Source organism: Ascaphus truei, chromosome 8 (genome assembly GCF_040206685.1).
Source record: "Ascaphus truei isolate aAscTru1 chromosome 8, aAscTru1.hap1, whole genome shotgun sequence".
In the NCBI taxonomy this organism is placed as follows: Eukaryota; Metazoa; Chordata; class Amphibia; order Anura; family Ascaphidae; genus Ascaphus; species Ascaphus truei.
The window spans coordinates 40,212,706-40,227,062 of NC_134490.1; the positions used below are offsets into that span (position 1 = coordinate 40,212,706).

The 14,357-nt window shown below is 45.8% G+C and overlaps 1 protein-coding gene across 5 annotated transcripts in view; it reads left to right on the forward strand.

Annotated features, from left to right (window-relative positions):
- Positions 1–11,465, forward strand: part of ADAMTS10 (ADAM metallopeptidase with thrombospondin type 1 motif 10) — a 60,121-nt gene extending 48,656 nt beyond the window's left edge. For all 5 annotated transcript variants that reach the window (XM_075611587.1, XM_075611584.1, XM_075611586.1 and 2 more), the window contains exons 15-25: positions 1,493–1,595; positions 2,399–2,532; positions 3,246–3,369; positions 3,688–3,768; positions 4,448–4,614; positions 4,917–5,043; positions 5,369–5,498; positions 6,113–6,317; positions 7,802–7,978; positions 8,052–8,208; positions 8,623–11,465. In XM_075611587.1, coding sequence (XP_075467702.1) covers positions 1,493–1,595; positions 2,399–2,532; positions 3,246–3,369; positions 3,688–3,768; positions 4,448–4,614; positions 4,917–5,043; positions 5,369–5,498; positions 6,113–6,317; positions 7,802–7,978; positions 8,052–8,208; positions 8,623–8,732 — 1,515 coding nt within the window. In that variant the 3' untranslated portion in view covers positions 8,733–11,465. The remainder of the gene's footprint in view (positions 1–1,492; positions 1,596–2,398; positions 2,533–3,245; positions 3,370–3,687; positions 3,769–4,447; positions 4,615–4,916; positions 5,044–5,368; positions 5,499–6,112; positions 6,318–7,801; positions 7,979–8,051; positions 8,209–8,622) is intronic.
- The last annotated feature ends 2,892 nt before the right edge of the window (positions 11,466–14,357 follow it).

Consider the following 14,357-nt stretch of genomic DNA (forward strand, 5'->3'; position numbering starts at 1 on the left):
ACCCACATACTGTACATACTCTGATACACACAGAGCAGACTGACTCAGATACCCACATACTGTACATACTCTGATACACACAGAGCAGACTGACTCAGATACCCACATACTGTACATACTCTGATACACACAGAGCAGACTGACTCAGATACCCACATACTGTACATACTCTGATACACACAGAGCAGACTGACTCAGATACCCACATACTGTACATACTCTGATACACACAGAGCAGACTGACTCAGATACCCACATACTGTACATACTCTGATACACACAGAGCAGGCTGACTCAGATACCCACATACTGTACATACTCTGATACACACAGAGCAGACTGACTCAGATACCCACATACTGTACATACTCTGATACACACAGAGCAGACTGACTCAGATACCCACATACTGTACATACTCTGATACACACAGAGCAGACTGACTCAGATACCCACATACTGTACATACTCTGATACACACAGAGCAGACTGACTCAGATACCCACATACTGTACATACTCTGATACACACAGAGCAGACTGACTCAGATACCCACATACTGTACATACTCTGATACACACAGAGCAGACTGACTCAGATACCCACATACTGTACATACTCTGATACCCACAGAGCAGATTGGCTCAGATAGCCACATACTGTACATACTCTGATACACACAGAGCAGACTGACTCAGATACCCACATACTGCACATACTCTGATACACACAGAGCAGACTGACTCAGATACCCACATACTGTACATACTCTGATACACACAGAGCAGACTGACTCAGATACCCACATACTGTACATATTGTGAGAGAGAGAGAGAGAGATTTTTCTCATGATCAGATTCCTTTCTTTGTCACATATTCCTATTAGCATTTGTCAACCAACTCACTCTATATTGAATAGGACTTGGTGATCTGTTTTTTATATTATTTTTCAATACACTAATTATCTAATACATCTATATTCTACACTTTATTATTTACACTTGTTTCTGGATTTAGTGCTGTCATTTCTTTTGTGTGTAGATGTATGTATATATATATATATATATATATTTATATATATAGATATATATGTATTTATTGCACACTTTATTTCTTTTGTGTGTAGATGTATGTATATATATATATATATATTTATATATATAGATATATATATGTATTTATTGCACACAAATGACTGTGTCCGATACACACACAAACACTGATACACAGAGAGCACACTGACTCTGATACACATGTACTGATACACATAGAGAAGACTGACTCTGACTCACACATACGGTACATAAACTAATTCACACAAGGCAGACTAACTTGGATAGACACACACACAGCAGACTGGCTCACATACACGAGTATGCATTATATATTCTGTGCCTACACTTGCATAGATTTTAAAATGACTTAAACTAACCAAATGACTGTAAGTTGTAGTAGAGAAGTTGTTGCATGCCTAAGAGCTTGACCTTTCCAGGACTGTCCAGCGGGTTCGCAGGACTTCCGGGAGATGCAGTGTGCAGAGTTTGACAACGTGCCATTCCGCGGAAAATACTACTCCTGGAAGAGTTACAAAGGCGGTAAGCGCTCACTGCCATCTATAAAGCGACCGGTGTAATTCACTGTGGGTTGTGGCTGTCAATTGTCACTGGTTTTCTGATCTCCTTTCACAGAGAAAAAGTACAGTCACTGTGAGAAGGAGTTGGGTGCCCCAGTTAACCCCTTCAGTGCCAGAACTCCTAACCCATCCCCAGCCCCTTTGGTCGTCAATGGAGTTGATCTATTTCAGGGGGTGGGGTGGTGAAATGTTCTTGATGGTTGTACAAGGCTATTTTGGGATTGTCCTGGTTCTGCACCTCTCCACCCCCTGCACACCCCACATCTTGTGCTCCTCTCTCTCTCTCTCTCTTGATTCCTGGGGGTTTTGTCCCTGATGGGAATCTGCAGGGATGTCCTAAAAGGAACCTTTCGTTCTTGGTGGAGTGCACAGCTCAGCACATTCCTGGGTCGTCTGGCGGAGGGACAGGGAAAGGGCAGAGGGGAAACGAGGCAGGCAATGAAGCTTAATACACTCCAGATGCAACAGGAACAGAATCCTACAGCAGGATTGTGCTATTAACATATGAATACTTCTACATACAGTACATGTGTTTATATGAGTCGTGACAGGGCTTTAAAAACATTCAATGTATATATAATACTGTGGGACTAGGTTTTGAGCTTGATAAGAGGTGTGTGTGTGTGTGTGTGTGTGTGTGCGCGTGTGTGTTATTCTGCTACGAACTCCTATAATAACTTTGTATATATGAACCCCTTCAGCACTAGAGGGGCAAGCAGGTGCCCAGTGGCTCCCACTCCCCAAATGCCCCCTTTCTCCCCTCAGGTGGGGTGAAATCCTGCTCCCTAAACTGCCTGGCCGAGGGCTTCAACTTTTACACGGAGAGAGCGGCAGCCGTAATCGACGGGACCCCCTGCAGACTGGACTCGTATGACATCTGCGTCAACGGGGAGTGCAAGGTGCGAGGGGGGGGAGGGGCAGGCAGCTATAGACAATGTAAGACAGCGGTTTTCAAACCTTTCCTCAGAGACCTGGAAACAACACCAGGTTTCTGAGGCAACCACCCAGTTTTCTATTCACATGTCTTCTCCTGTGAGCATGTTTATTGGTTATCCCTAAAACCTGGTGTGGATGGTGAACGGTTTGCACTAGATGATGTAAGACCTTATCCCTACAGTCAGGTAGCATTACATCGAAGAGATTATCCCTCTGGGTAGGCAGAACTAAATGATGTAAAATATTCTCTCAGTGGCCAAGCAGGACTAGACGATGTAAGAAATTATCTCTGTGGCCAGGCAGCACTAGACGATTTAAGAAATTATCTCTGTGTTATATGATGTAGTGTGGCCTGACCACATTATCACTATGGCCAGGCAGCACTAGATGACCTAGGTGGTAATCTCTTTGTGGTCACGCATATTGCAAACAGGCATTGCTAGATAATATATTATTTCTTCAGGGACCGGCAATAATACGCAATCTGTAAGACATTCTCATTATGAGTAAGAAAAACTAGACAATCTGGTAGACTTTATCTGGGGCAGACATTGCTAGATGATCTGCAAGACATTCTCAGGCAGCACAGGGATGATCTGTAATACATTCTATAGGGGGCAGACAGCACTAGACAATGGATTGATTTGATCTCTTTCCCCTCCTCCCCTCCCCCCAGCATGTGGGCTGTGACCGGATCTTGACTTCAGACACCAAAGAGGACAAGTGTCGAGTGTGTGGGGGGGATGGCAGCACTTGTGAGACAATCGAAGGCGTGTTCAACCAATCACTACCTGAGGGAGGTGAGAGGAAGAATACCAGGGATCCTGAATGCATAAAGCTTTTGTGTGAGAGGGTAACCCTATAAGGACTTCTTAGTATTTAAGACGGTGATCCTATAAGGACTATGTGTCCAGTTAATGTGTGTAAGAGTTTGCTGATATGCATAAGAAAGTAATCTTATTATAGTCTATGGGAGAAACCAAATGGCTGTAAGAGGGTGACTGCAGGGCAAATGTGGGGGATGCCCTCACAACGAGTGTGAGTTGAGCGGTATACAGTCTAATGTTCAAATATCTCTTATACCTCATTCTCCCTGCTCCCTCCCCCTGTTCTTCCAGGGTATGAGGAGGTGGTCTGGATCCCAAAAGGCTCAGTTCATATTGACATTCGCCAGCTTAACCTGTCACTCAACTACCTCGGTAAGTAGGCCTAGAGCCTGCAGATTGCCATAACATAGAAGTGTAATTCGCTTCCTTAGAAAGATGCAATCATCCTTAAAGTAATTGTCTTACTTATTTCTATTTTGTGAAAAAATAATATGAATGGTTTCTTGTTGGAAACACTGGAACCAAGCCTATCCGCTACTTATGTCTATCTATTTTGACGATTAATGGCGCCATAATTAATTTGGAAACAAAACAGCAAAGCTAAGAATGTTGACGACAGTATGTCTATTAGTGATGAGATCATTTGCCAAACATCGTAAAGCCATTTGTTTATCGTGGATAATGTTAGTTTTGAAATATTTATACTAGTCCTATATTCACAAAATCACCCCTAGTCCTATATTCGTTTAAAGATGTCAATAAGCTAAATTTAACATATTTAACTGGCTACTGTACTTAGTTCACATTCACCCTACGTTGGACTGCCCCATTTTCATCTGAATGTAAACTGATTTTCACTTTTTACCTAAACTCAACGTAGACCTCAGCTCAACTCAAACTAGTTGTCACCTCGATTCAAACTAGGCGCTAACTCAACTCAAACTTGCCATCATCTCTACCTAAAATATTGCTCAACTCAGCTCAAACTAGGCTTTCGCTCCGTTGAAATAATGACGTCTCCAGTGCTTGAGGTGACATTCTTTTTCTGTAGCCCTGAAGGCCGAAGATGGAGGCGATTATTTTATTAACGGCAGACTCACTCCGGATGCCCCCCAGAGGTTTGATGCAGCTGGGACCACGTTTCACTACAGAAGGCCCCAGGATGAGCCGGAGTCACTTGAGGCTTTGGGGCCTACTAATGCCACGCTGGTCATCATGGTAATTGGGCTTTCTTTCCCTAATGTCCCCTCTAGGGGTAGGCCAGGGCTGTAAGCCCTAGGGGTAGGAAGCTTTGAATCGTTGCATCTATTCCCCTGAGATGTCAAAAGATAACAGGCTGTGCCTGCCCCATGAGCTGCCCAGTCCTAGAAGTGATGGGCTGTAACAGCTGCAAGCCACTCCCTAATCTATCAAGTCCTAGAGGTGACAGTTTCTGTATCTCTAGGCCCATCCTGCTATGCGCCTTGCCCCTTCCAGTCCTAAAAGGCGCTAAACTCTGTCCAATCCCCCCTCCCTTGCAGGTGATGGTGAGAGAGGAGCTGCCTGGGATCCGCTATAAGTTCAATGCTCCAATCAGCAGAGATGCCCAAAGTGGGTACACGTGGCATGTCACCCCATGGACCAAGTGCTCAGCCATCTGTGCTGGAGGTGAGATAAAGGGAGATGTTCTCATAAAGGCTATGTTCTTATTGTGGTAGTTTCTCCCATAGAAAGGGAGTGTTGAATGTTCTTATAAAGGAGGTGTTCTTATACCTGGGTTTTAAGATGTTCTTATAAAGGCGGTGTTCTTAAAATACAGTAGTGTTTCTCCCATTGGAAGGACGTTTTACATGTTCTTGTACATTGGGTGTTCTTATTACAGGGGTCCTCAGGTAGGAAGGGGTATGTAGAGGCTGGCAGATTTTCTATGGCAATCTCTGTAACCCCTGCTCTCTGCAGTCCTAGAGGTGCCAGTTTTTTACTCTCTCCTCAGGGGTGCAGTTGCAGCAGGTCCTGTGTAAGAAGCTGGCAGATGGCTCCCTTGCCTCCGATGACCTGTGTAACTCGGGCACAAAGATCCAGGAGAAGCAGCGCCCGTGTAATACAGAGCCATGCCCATCTGAGTGAGTGCGCCTGGCACTGACCATCCTGTATATATAGTCTCTGTGTTTGGGAGCCTGGTACTGCCCGTTCTCTGTGTGTGTGTGTGTGTGTGTGTGTGTGTGTGTGTGTGTGTGTGTGTGTGTGTGTGTGTGTGTGTGTGTGTGTGTGTGTGTGTGTGTGTGTGTGTGTGTGTGTGTGTGTATGTATATATAAAATTGCAAAGCCAATACATCCAACCTCACACTGAGACCCAAAAAGGTTGAAACAGCTGTCTGTGAGTGGTTTGACTGGCTTTGCATCTAATCCCATGCTGTGCTTAAAAGCTGAGTGAATAACGGGCATTTGCTTATAAAGGTTCCATGTAAAAATGGATTTCACGCAAAAGGTGACATATTGTGTTGCCATTTGCATGTAATTTCCCAGACTCCCTTGCTGCAGTAGAAGCACTGTAGGCTAAGTGCTAATGGTGAAAGGCAGGGTTGCAGACCTGTCTAAGACATGTGAATATGCTCATAAGTGATATTCTTTATTGGCTACATTCTAACGTGGAGGTATATATATATATACGCACACACACTGTGTGTGTATAGGAGTGTGGCACTACCCATGTATAAAAGGATGCCCCCCCTCGCAGGTGGGGGATGGGCCCCTGGTCTGAGTGCAGCCGGAGCTGTAATTCTGGGGTACGGACACGCAGTGTGATCTGCCAGCGCAGGGTTTCAGCGAGCGAGGAGAAGGCTCTGGACGACGTCTCCTGCCCGCAGTCTCGCCCGACCGTGCTTGAGCCCTGCAGCACCCACACATGCCCACCAGAGTGGGTAGCACTGGACTGGTCAGAGGTAACTGAATAAGAGAATCCCCCCTGTCGTACTTTCCAGGCCTTTCTGCCGGCAAGAGGGTTAAATTGATGGCCTCTAAAATGGAAGAGGGACGGAATACACGTCCCAGTGTCATTCAAACACGCAATAGAAAGAGGTGAAATATCTGCTTCTGAAGTGTATGTATATCTTGTATATCTTTATTTATATAACTCTGACCGTGTACCTGACACTTTACACAGACCATACAGTACAGGGAATTATAATACAATACATGCAGCCAAGTCAGACACTAGGAAAGGAAATCCCGGGAGAGCTTACAATCTAAGTGGAATGTTGGGAGACTTACAGAGACAGCAGGTGAGGGAATAAGTGCAGTAGATGGCAGCGCTTGGCCACAATGGTTGGTAGGAGCGGGTGTGGGACAGTAGCCATGAGTCCAGGCTATTGGGATGCTTCTTTTAAGAGGTGAGTTTTAAGGTCGGTCGATATGAAAGTAGATGGGTTAACACCATTAGCATGGAGGGAGGAGGAGGAGGAGGAGGCAGGTGTGGGCGAGAGCAGGTGTGTATATAGCTAGGTCCAGGATTAGAAGAGATATGCCTAGTTGCGAGAGAGAGGAGATGAGAAGAGGATTTGTGGGGGTGCTTTTTATTGAAGGGTGTAGAAGTTGTTGGGAAAGAGGTGTATAAATAGTGGTGCAGTGTATGGGCACAAGCATAGGAGGAGGGGAGAAACAATGCAGAAATGTGGTAAGGAGGAGAGTGGGGAAATTGGAGAGAATAGAAAAGTTTACAAAGAAGTGAGGAAACAGCAAACAGGAAAAGTAATACGGAGGGTATAATGAGATGCAGGGAGAAAATGTTAGGAGAGTTCCCAGGTATTGGAAGATATGAGGAGTAGGAGTTGAAAGAGCAGGTGTATAAAGCAGGCCTGGGAGGGCAGTGAAGCACAGACGGTTAAACAGCAGTTTACAAATAAGTCTGTAAAGATGTATAAAAAACATTGCCCGAGCATTCCGCGCCCGAGCATTCCGCGCCCGAGCATTCCGCGCCCGAGCGTTCCGCGCCCGAGCGTTCCAACCCCGAGCGTTCCGCGCCCGAGCGTTCCGCGCCCGAGCGTTCTGCGCCCGAGCGTTCCGCGCCCGAGCGTTCCGCCCCCGAGCGTTCCGACCCCGAGCGTTCCGACCCCGAGCGTTCCGCGCCCGAGCGTTCCGCGCCCGAGCGTTCCGCGCCCGAGCATTCCATGCCCGAGCATTCCGCGCCCGAGCGTTCTCACAGTTGAAGAGTTGTTAACGAAGGGCCGTTCCTCTTTTATTCTTCACCTCCAATTGTAACTCCACAAGTGGGGACTCTTTCCCTGTGCATCTGCATATATTGTAACAAGGGTTAAAGCTATTAAAAAGGGAGAAAGCACAAATTCAAGAAAACGTGTTTTTCATGGGTTGGGAATAACCTCCCCAAGGGGTAATAATCTACACCCATCCCGTCTCTTTACCTCTGTAGTGCACCCCAAACTGTGGCCCGGGTTACAGACACAGAGTGGTACTTTGCAAGAGTGGGGACCACGAGGGCACCCTGCCCCCCTCCCAGTGCCCTGGAAAGGACAAGCCGCAGACTAGCATGCGCTGCACACTGCAGAGATGCCCCCCGCCCCGTTGGGTGACAGGAGAATGGGCAGAGGTAAGCGACAAGGGGACGGTAAAAAATTGCAGGCCATTTTTATTGGTAGTATATAAATCTGCCCTCCTTGCAGTGCACAGCTCAGTGTGGGCTCGGGCAGCAGAGACGCTCCGTGCAGTGTCTGAGTCTCAGCGGGCAACCATCAGTGGAATGCATGGAGTCCCTGCGGCCCTCTGCTATGCAGCAGTGCGAGAATAAATGTGAGGCCGGCCCCTCGGACAGCCCGGAAGGTAAGGACGTCTGCCACTGTCCCTAAGGAGCATTCTCATTCTGGCTGTCCTTTTTCTTTGTCTCTGTCACTTGTCACACTGTCCATCTTCTGTATTTGTCCCCGCTCCTTGTTACAGACACTGTCCTTCTATCTTTGTCCCCCCTGCTTCTTGTAACTGTATCTTTTTTCTGGTCCTGTTCCCTGGTCTGTCACGTCTGCTCCTCGTCACAATCAGTGTCACTGTTCTTTTGTTTTGTCACTACTGTATTTGTGTTAATAGCCCTCTCTGGAACAGTTCCCCTGCTCTGTCTTTGTGTCCCTGCTGCCTCTTCCCTGTGCCCCAGTCTGTGTAACACACACACACACACACACACACGTCATCCTCCTCTTCCCTCCCTCCTATGATACATTCTTTCTTCTTTTCTCTCTGCAGAATGTAAGGACGTGAACAAGGTGGCATACTGCCCTCTGGTGCTCAAGTTTAAGTTTTGCAGCCGGCCGTACTTCAGACAGATGTGCTGCAGGACATGCCAGAGCCACTGACTTTAACCCACATAAATTCCCCTCTCCCCTCTTTCTCCCCCTCTTCTCTCCCTGCGTCGCCTCCTATCCGCTCCACCTCCTGATTCATCCACCTGTCTCCTCCTTTCTCTGCTCCCTCTTTTCTCCTCCCTGATCTCATTCTCTCCTCCCTAATCTTGCTCTGTGTGCTCCCTTTTCTCTCTATACCGCTGCCCTCCATCTCTCCTTGCTCCCCTCCTGCTCCTTCCTATGCACCCTCGCTTTTCTCCTGCACTCTTTGCCATGCTCTCCCTGCTCCCCCTGCTCAGTCCCCCTCTTTACTCTTCTTCATGCTCTGTAACCCTCTCTCTCCTCCCCTATCTGCCCCCTTCTAAGTGTCTGATTGTTTAAGAAAGACCTCAATCACCCAGATGAAGGCCCGTATAGTAAGCAGTGCTGGAAGACACCTTTCAGGCCCGCCCTAGTTAAGGTGCCTTATTGGATGAGACTGCTTAGTAAAAATGGGCTTTACATACATCACTGCCCGTTTATTTTGGTCCTAGAAGGGAGTGACCCTTTAAAGGAGAATTTACAGAAAAACTTTCTATATTGTCCTAAAAAAGCTCCTACATTAAAACAATTTCTGCAGGTATAGTTATCTGGTGCACATATCATGACTGGAACTATCAAGTTAGTGTTTATTCAACCAAAAAGTTAATTAAAACCTGCAAGTGTTAGATTTTTATTTTTTTGTAATGGTGCTACTCCTCCCCGCCATCTTTCCCAGCGACCCTCAGCTTGTGGTGCAAAGAATTCTGGGCCGTGTGGTTCTGAAAGGTATCTCATTGTCGGGGTATTCCAGGGGTAAACATTAGCCTGTGGTACCAAAAAGCCTTTGCAGTATTGCTAGAATTCAGATTTTTATCATCTGAAGGCTTCTGGGAAAGACTAGAATACCCAGAATCCTTCACAACACTGCCAGGATGCTGTCTCAGGTGTGGTTTAAATTAGCAGGTTGCAGTACCCAGAACCAATTGCATCACAACCAGATTCCAACTCTGCCTATTTATCCCAGGCATGTAGGTGCTCAGACTATAATATCCAGAATCCTTTGCAACATTGTTAGTATCCTTACCTTTAGCAACTCCATGCCTTGTGTAAATGGCCAGGCTCCGATACCCAGAATCCTTTGCGCCACCACCAACTCAGGTCTGGAGCTTTTTATTTCAATATGCTGATGTCACAGTTTATGGTGCTGTACAAGATATATATATACTACCGATCTGAAGAGCTTACATTCTAATTTGGGTAATACAGATGCCTGTGCATTGAAAAGCAAAAAACGTTATCCAACATGCAGCGCTGCCTGGCTTTAACCCCTGAAATCCCTGGCTCACCCTGAAAATGCAACAGTTGATGTATTTCCTTCTCATACAGCAAACTTATGACAAAAGAAAAAGAAGAGTTGATGCCATTCTTGTCCCTTTGAAAGTACCAGATCATGTACAATTTGTATTTACAGTCACAGGTAGGAGAAGATACATAAAGGCACTGGCTGTATACTGTAAATCATTCTTTTAATCCCCTTTCTGCCAGAGACCAGCAAAATATTGCTATTTATATTACAGAAATATATTTTCTAATGCATTGATGGGGTGTTTCTGTCACGGACATAACACTTCTCTCTGTTTTGTGGTCAGTCTCATTATTATTAAGTTAGTCACACTTTTTTTTTTTTTAACAAAAGACAAAAAGGCCTATTATATAGCTAAATACTTATATATATATCTTCTCATAAGCCAGGGTAATTTAATTCAATTCTTTGGTCAAAGTATTTTAAGCCTTCAACCACTTTACGGTTACGGCCCATCTGTGTGTCCTAACCCTGCTGCACCTGCAAAACACTCTCATAAGCTCTGTAATGGGAACAGCTGTCTGATAGACTGGTCCTTCACAGGTGCTTGGCAAGAACTGCAATTCAAAATGGGAAGTGAGTGAGCATTAAGACAGGGAGGAGGGGTTAGGGCCTACAGATGAGCCACACTGTTAAGTGGTTGTACTGTAGGCTTAAAATACTTTGACCAAAGAATTGAACTAAATCAGCGGTGTGCAAACTGGGGGGCCGGAACTGCCTGTGGGGGGGCACGCGGTTTACAGAGGCCCAGCGCGCTTCCCGAAGGCACTTAAATTGAGTGCCGGGGGAGTTGCAGGTCCTCTATAAACCTTTACTTAAGTATGGCAACGTGACGTCATGACGCCGGAGCCGAGGTAAGCGGAGGTGAGGTGACCGCCGGCAGGGGGCGCAGGGAAAAATGTTTGCGCCCCCTGAACTAAATGGCCCTTGCTTATGAGAAGATACAGATCTGTATATAACTATATAACATGTCACGTTAGATGTAGCACTGGGCCTTTTTGTCTTTTGTTCTATACATGAGGTCACAATCCTAGTAGCGTTCTCTTTTTGACACAATATATATGATTGGGTGGATTTTGGTTCCGAGCTTACAGGGGCGGTGTGTGTTTCTCACTGCTTTTTAGTATCATCGTCGTAGACGTCAATGGTTAAAAAAAAACCAGCATATTGCACTGGCATCAAAGGGGTTAACAGAATCTTCTGCCATCAAAGGGGTTAACAAAGCTAAAACATTTCATGCGTTTTTTTTCTGTTGTATGGATAACTCATCTGTATAATGTTCATTTCGGTTCAGAACCAGCAGAGAACTTTTCGATAAAAGAAAACAGAATCATTAAAATGATCCTTTTTATCTCGCTCAATTTTTAGTTTTCTTCCAAAAAAGGTGTGTGTGTGTGTGTGTATGTGTCTCTATGGGGGCTACAAATTCAAATAAGTGGTTAACTAGGTGGGCACACTCCAGTATTGCTCCTCCCCTGTATGTCTTGGGACCAGTGATGTCACTATGGGGAGTGTACCCACCCTTTGGGGACTACTCGTTAGTATAAGGTGTTAGCAGCCTTAATGGGGTAACTATGTGGGCTCACTCGGATTACTCCCTTCGCCATTAGGCCTCGGTCCCAGTTAGGGATGCCAGGTGACTTTTCCAAAAATACTGGACTCCCTGGTGGAAGGTGCGTCAGGTGACTATGTCCAGGGAGGTAACACCGGACACATACATGTCCAGTATTACAGTACCTCTCATTTTTTACTGGACAGAGTATCCAAATACAGGACAGCCCGGTTCAATACCGAACACCTGGCAACCATAGTCCCAGTGATCAAGAGACGGCCGTTTGTATTTTTAAAAACAGGTTTCTTTGCATTATCTAATGAGTGCTGTTTCTTGTTTGCTGTTTGGGGAAAACAGTTTTGTTCTATTTATGCTTATGGAACATGCATCAAACCATATTTTCTGTATTGGAGTGCCAGGTGTGTGTGTGTGTGTGTGTGTGTGTGTGTGTGTGTGTGTGTGTGTGTGTGTGTGTGTGTGTGTGTGTGTGTGTGTGTGTGTGTGTGTGTGTGTGTGTGTTGTGTGTGTATAAAGAGACTAAATTTTGTATAAACTTAGTGATCAGTATCAAACAGATTAAATATAAGAGTGGTAAATAAGTGAATAGAATGGGTGCCACTCAACTAGTGTGTAACAAACAAACAATTCACAACATAAAATAACCAGTTGAATGCTCTAGTCCAGTTGATGATGTCTCAATGGTGCTAAACGCTCCAGGTATTCGGGGTCCAGGCTGCTTTCAAAGTATGAACCACATCCAATTAGATTTACCGAAAAGAAAGTGCACGCCCTATAGCGTAAAACGGTATAGCATTTAATAAAAGAGGGGAGAGTAGGGGAGGGAAACAAGCACACTCACAAAGGTAGAGTTTAAATCAGCGTTTGTGAAATCGATATGTTCCAAAATTGCCGTCATGGAGTAGTGACTCACAGCGTGAGTGTGAACACCTGATGAGCTGGCACTTTAGCCAGAACTGGCACGGTGCAGCCCGAGTCCTGCTGCTTACATCTCCAAGCACTGAGGGCTTGGAGATGTTTGGAATAGACTTGTGAAACAGTCTAACGAATAGTTGAGTAGAGGTGTATCTTGATTTAATTTTTTATCACTAATCACTTTTATTTATCACTTTCTTATCACATTCCCTAGAGAGTGTTAGAGCGCCACCGAGTGTTTTCTGTTAAAATTCCGAGTCCTGCTCCTGGCTGCTTTTCCAATCTCGTGGCCTTTCAGATGCTCAGAGTAAGATCTGTCCCAATCAAACTCATGCGTGATGACGCAATGTCGTAATCCGGTTGTCCACCATAGTCAGACCCAACATATATATATGTATGTACATAAACAATAAATTAGGACGTTGCGCTGCTGTCCTTTATATAGTGCCAATGTCCAATGTAGCAGTTCCTTAGGCTAATTTTATTTCCAGCTCTGCGTTGGAGCTCTGTTCTCAGCATGGTGTGTAGTCGCGTTGCAGGCCCGTCAAGTTGTGTGTAATCAAAGGATACTCACGCTGCAGGAACAGGCCTCCAGATGTCTTTTATCCCGCTGCGGTTTCACAGCCCGGCAAGTATCTTGATCCCTCTAGCTCTGGTCTCTGTGTGTGTGTAGAGAATGTGTTTCTGCTGCTGTCTCTCACTTTCTCTGTCTTTGGCTAGCAGTCTCATACAATCCTCCTCTTTTACCTGTGTATCAGGCTCTTAAGCCCCTCACGCTGTCACTTGGGCTGTCTTTCTGTATCTCTTTCAGAGTGGCAGTTGAACTTTATTTGTGTCTTTCAAACGGACAGCAGCTCCAACATTCCATTCCGTCCCATATCTCCTGCCATGTGTTACTGGGCAGACCAGGGACAGCCTCTCCCATTCCCCATCGCACCATGTGATAGATGGGGCAGACCAGGGACAGCCTCTCCCATTCCCCATCGCACCATGTGATAGATGGGGCAGACCAGGGACAGCCTCTCCCATTCCCCATCGCACCATGTGATAGATGGGGCAGACCAGGGACAGCCTCTCCCATTCCCCATCGCACCATGTGATAGATGGGGCAGACCAGGGACAGCCTCTCCCATTCCCCATCGCACCATGTGATAGATGGGGCAGACCAGGGACAGCCTCTCCCATTCCCCATCGCACCATGTGATAGATGGGGCAGACCAACTCTGCATTCACAGTATACACCTTTTTAGCAGGAGCTACATTCTCCCCCTACTAAAACCATTGATTCCCTCATCAATCCTCATGCAACAGAATATTTATAATAACTACATATAATAAATGCCTAACAAATTATACCTAACTAAACACAGGCAGTTATAACAATAGGTGACATCCTTTAATGATAAGTTCCACCTTTTGATTAATTTGTGCACCACCAGGTATCACATTTTCAGAGTTTATCTGTGTCAACTGTTAGGAGGACCACCCATTTGGTCATACTAACTACTGGGACTTCACTGGATATCCCTAGGTACAGTAGTCATAGGTAAATCTCATGGGTTGTTTAGTTTACCGTTTGGGTCTAGGGAGGGGTAATATAGGCTCTAATGATACTTCTGCTACTCCCTCACTAGGGACTGTCTGACTGCTTCTCCTGGCCCCTTTCCCCTACTCTGGGATCTTCTTCATACTCTTTGGGGGATAGTTCAATTTCACTCCCTTCCAAGTCCAGAATGGGGTCCTGAGGGACAAACTTATTAGCCCCAGG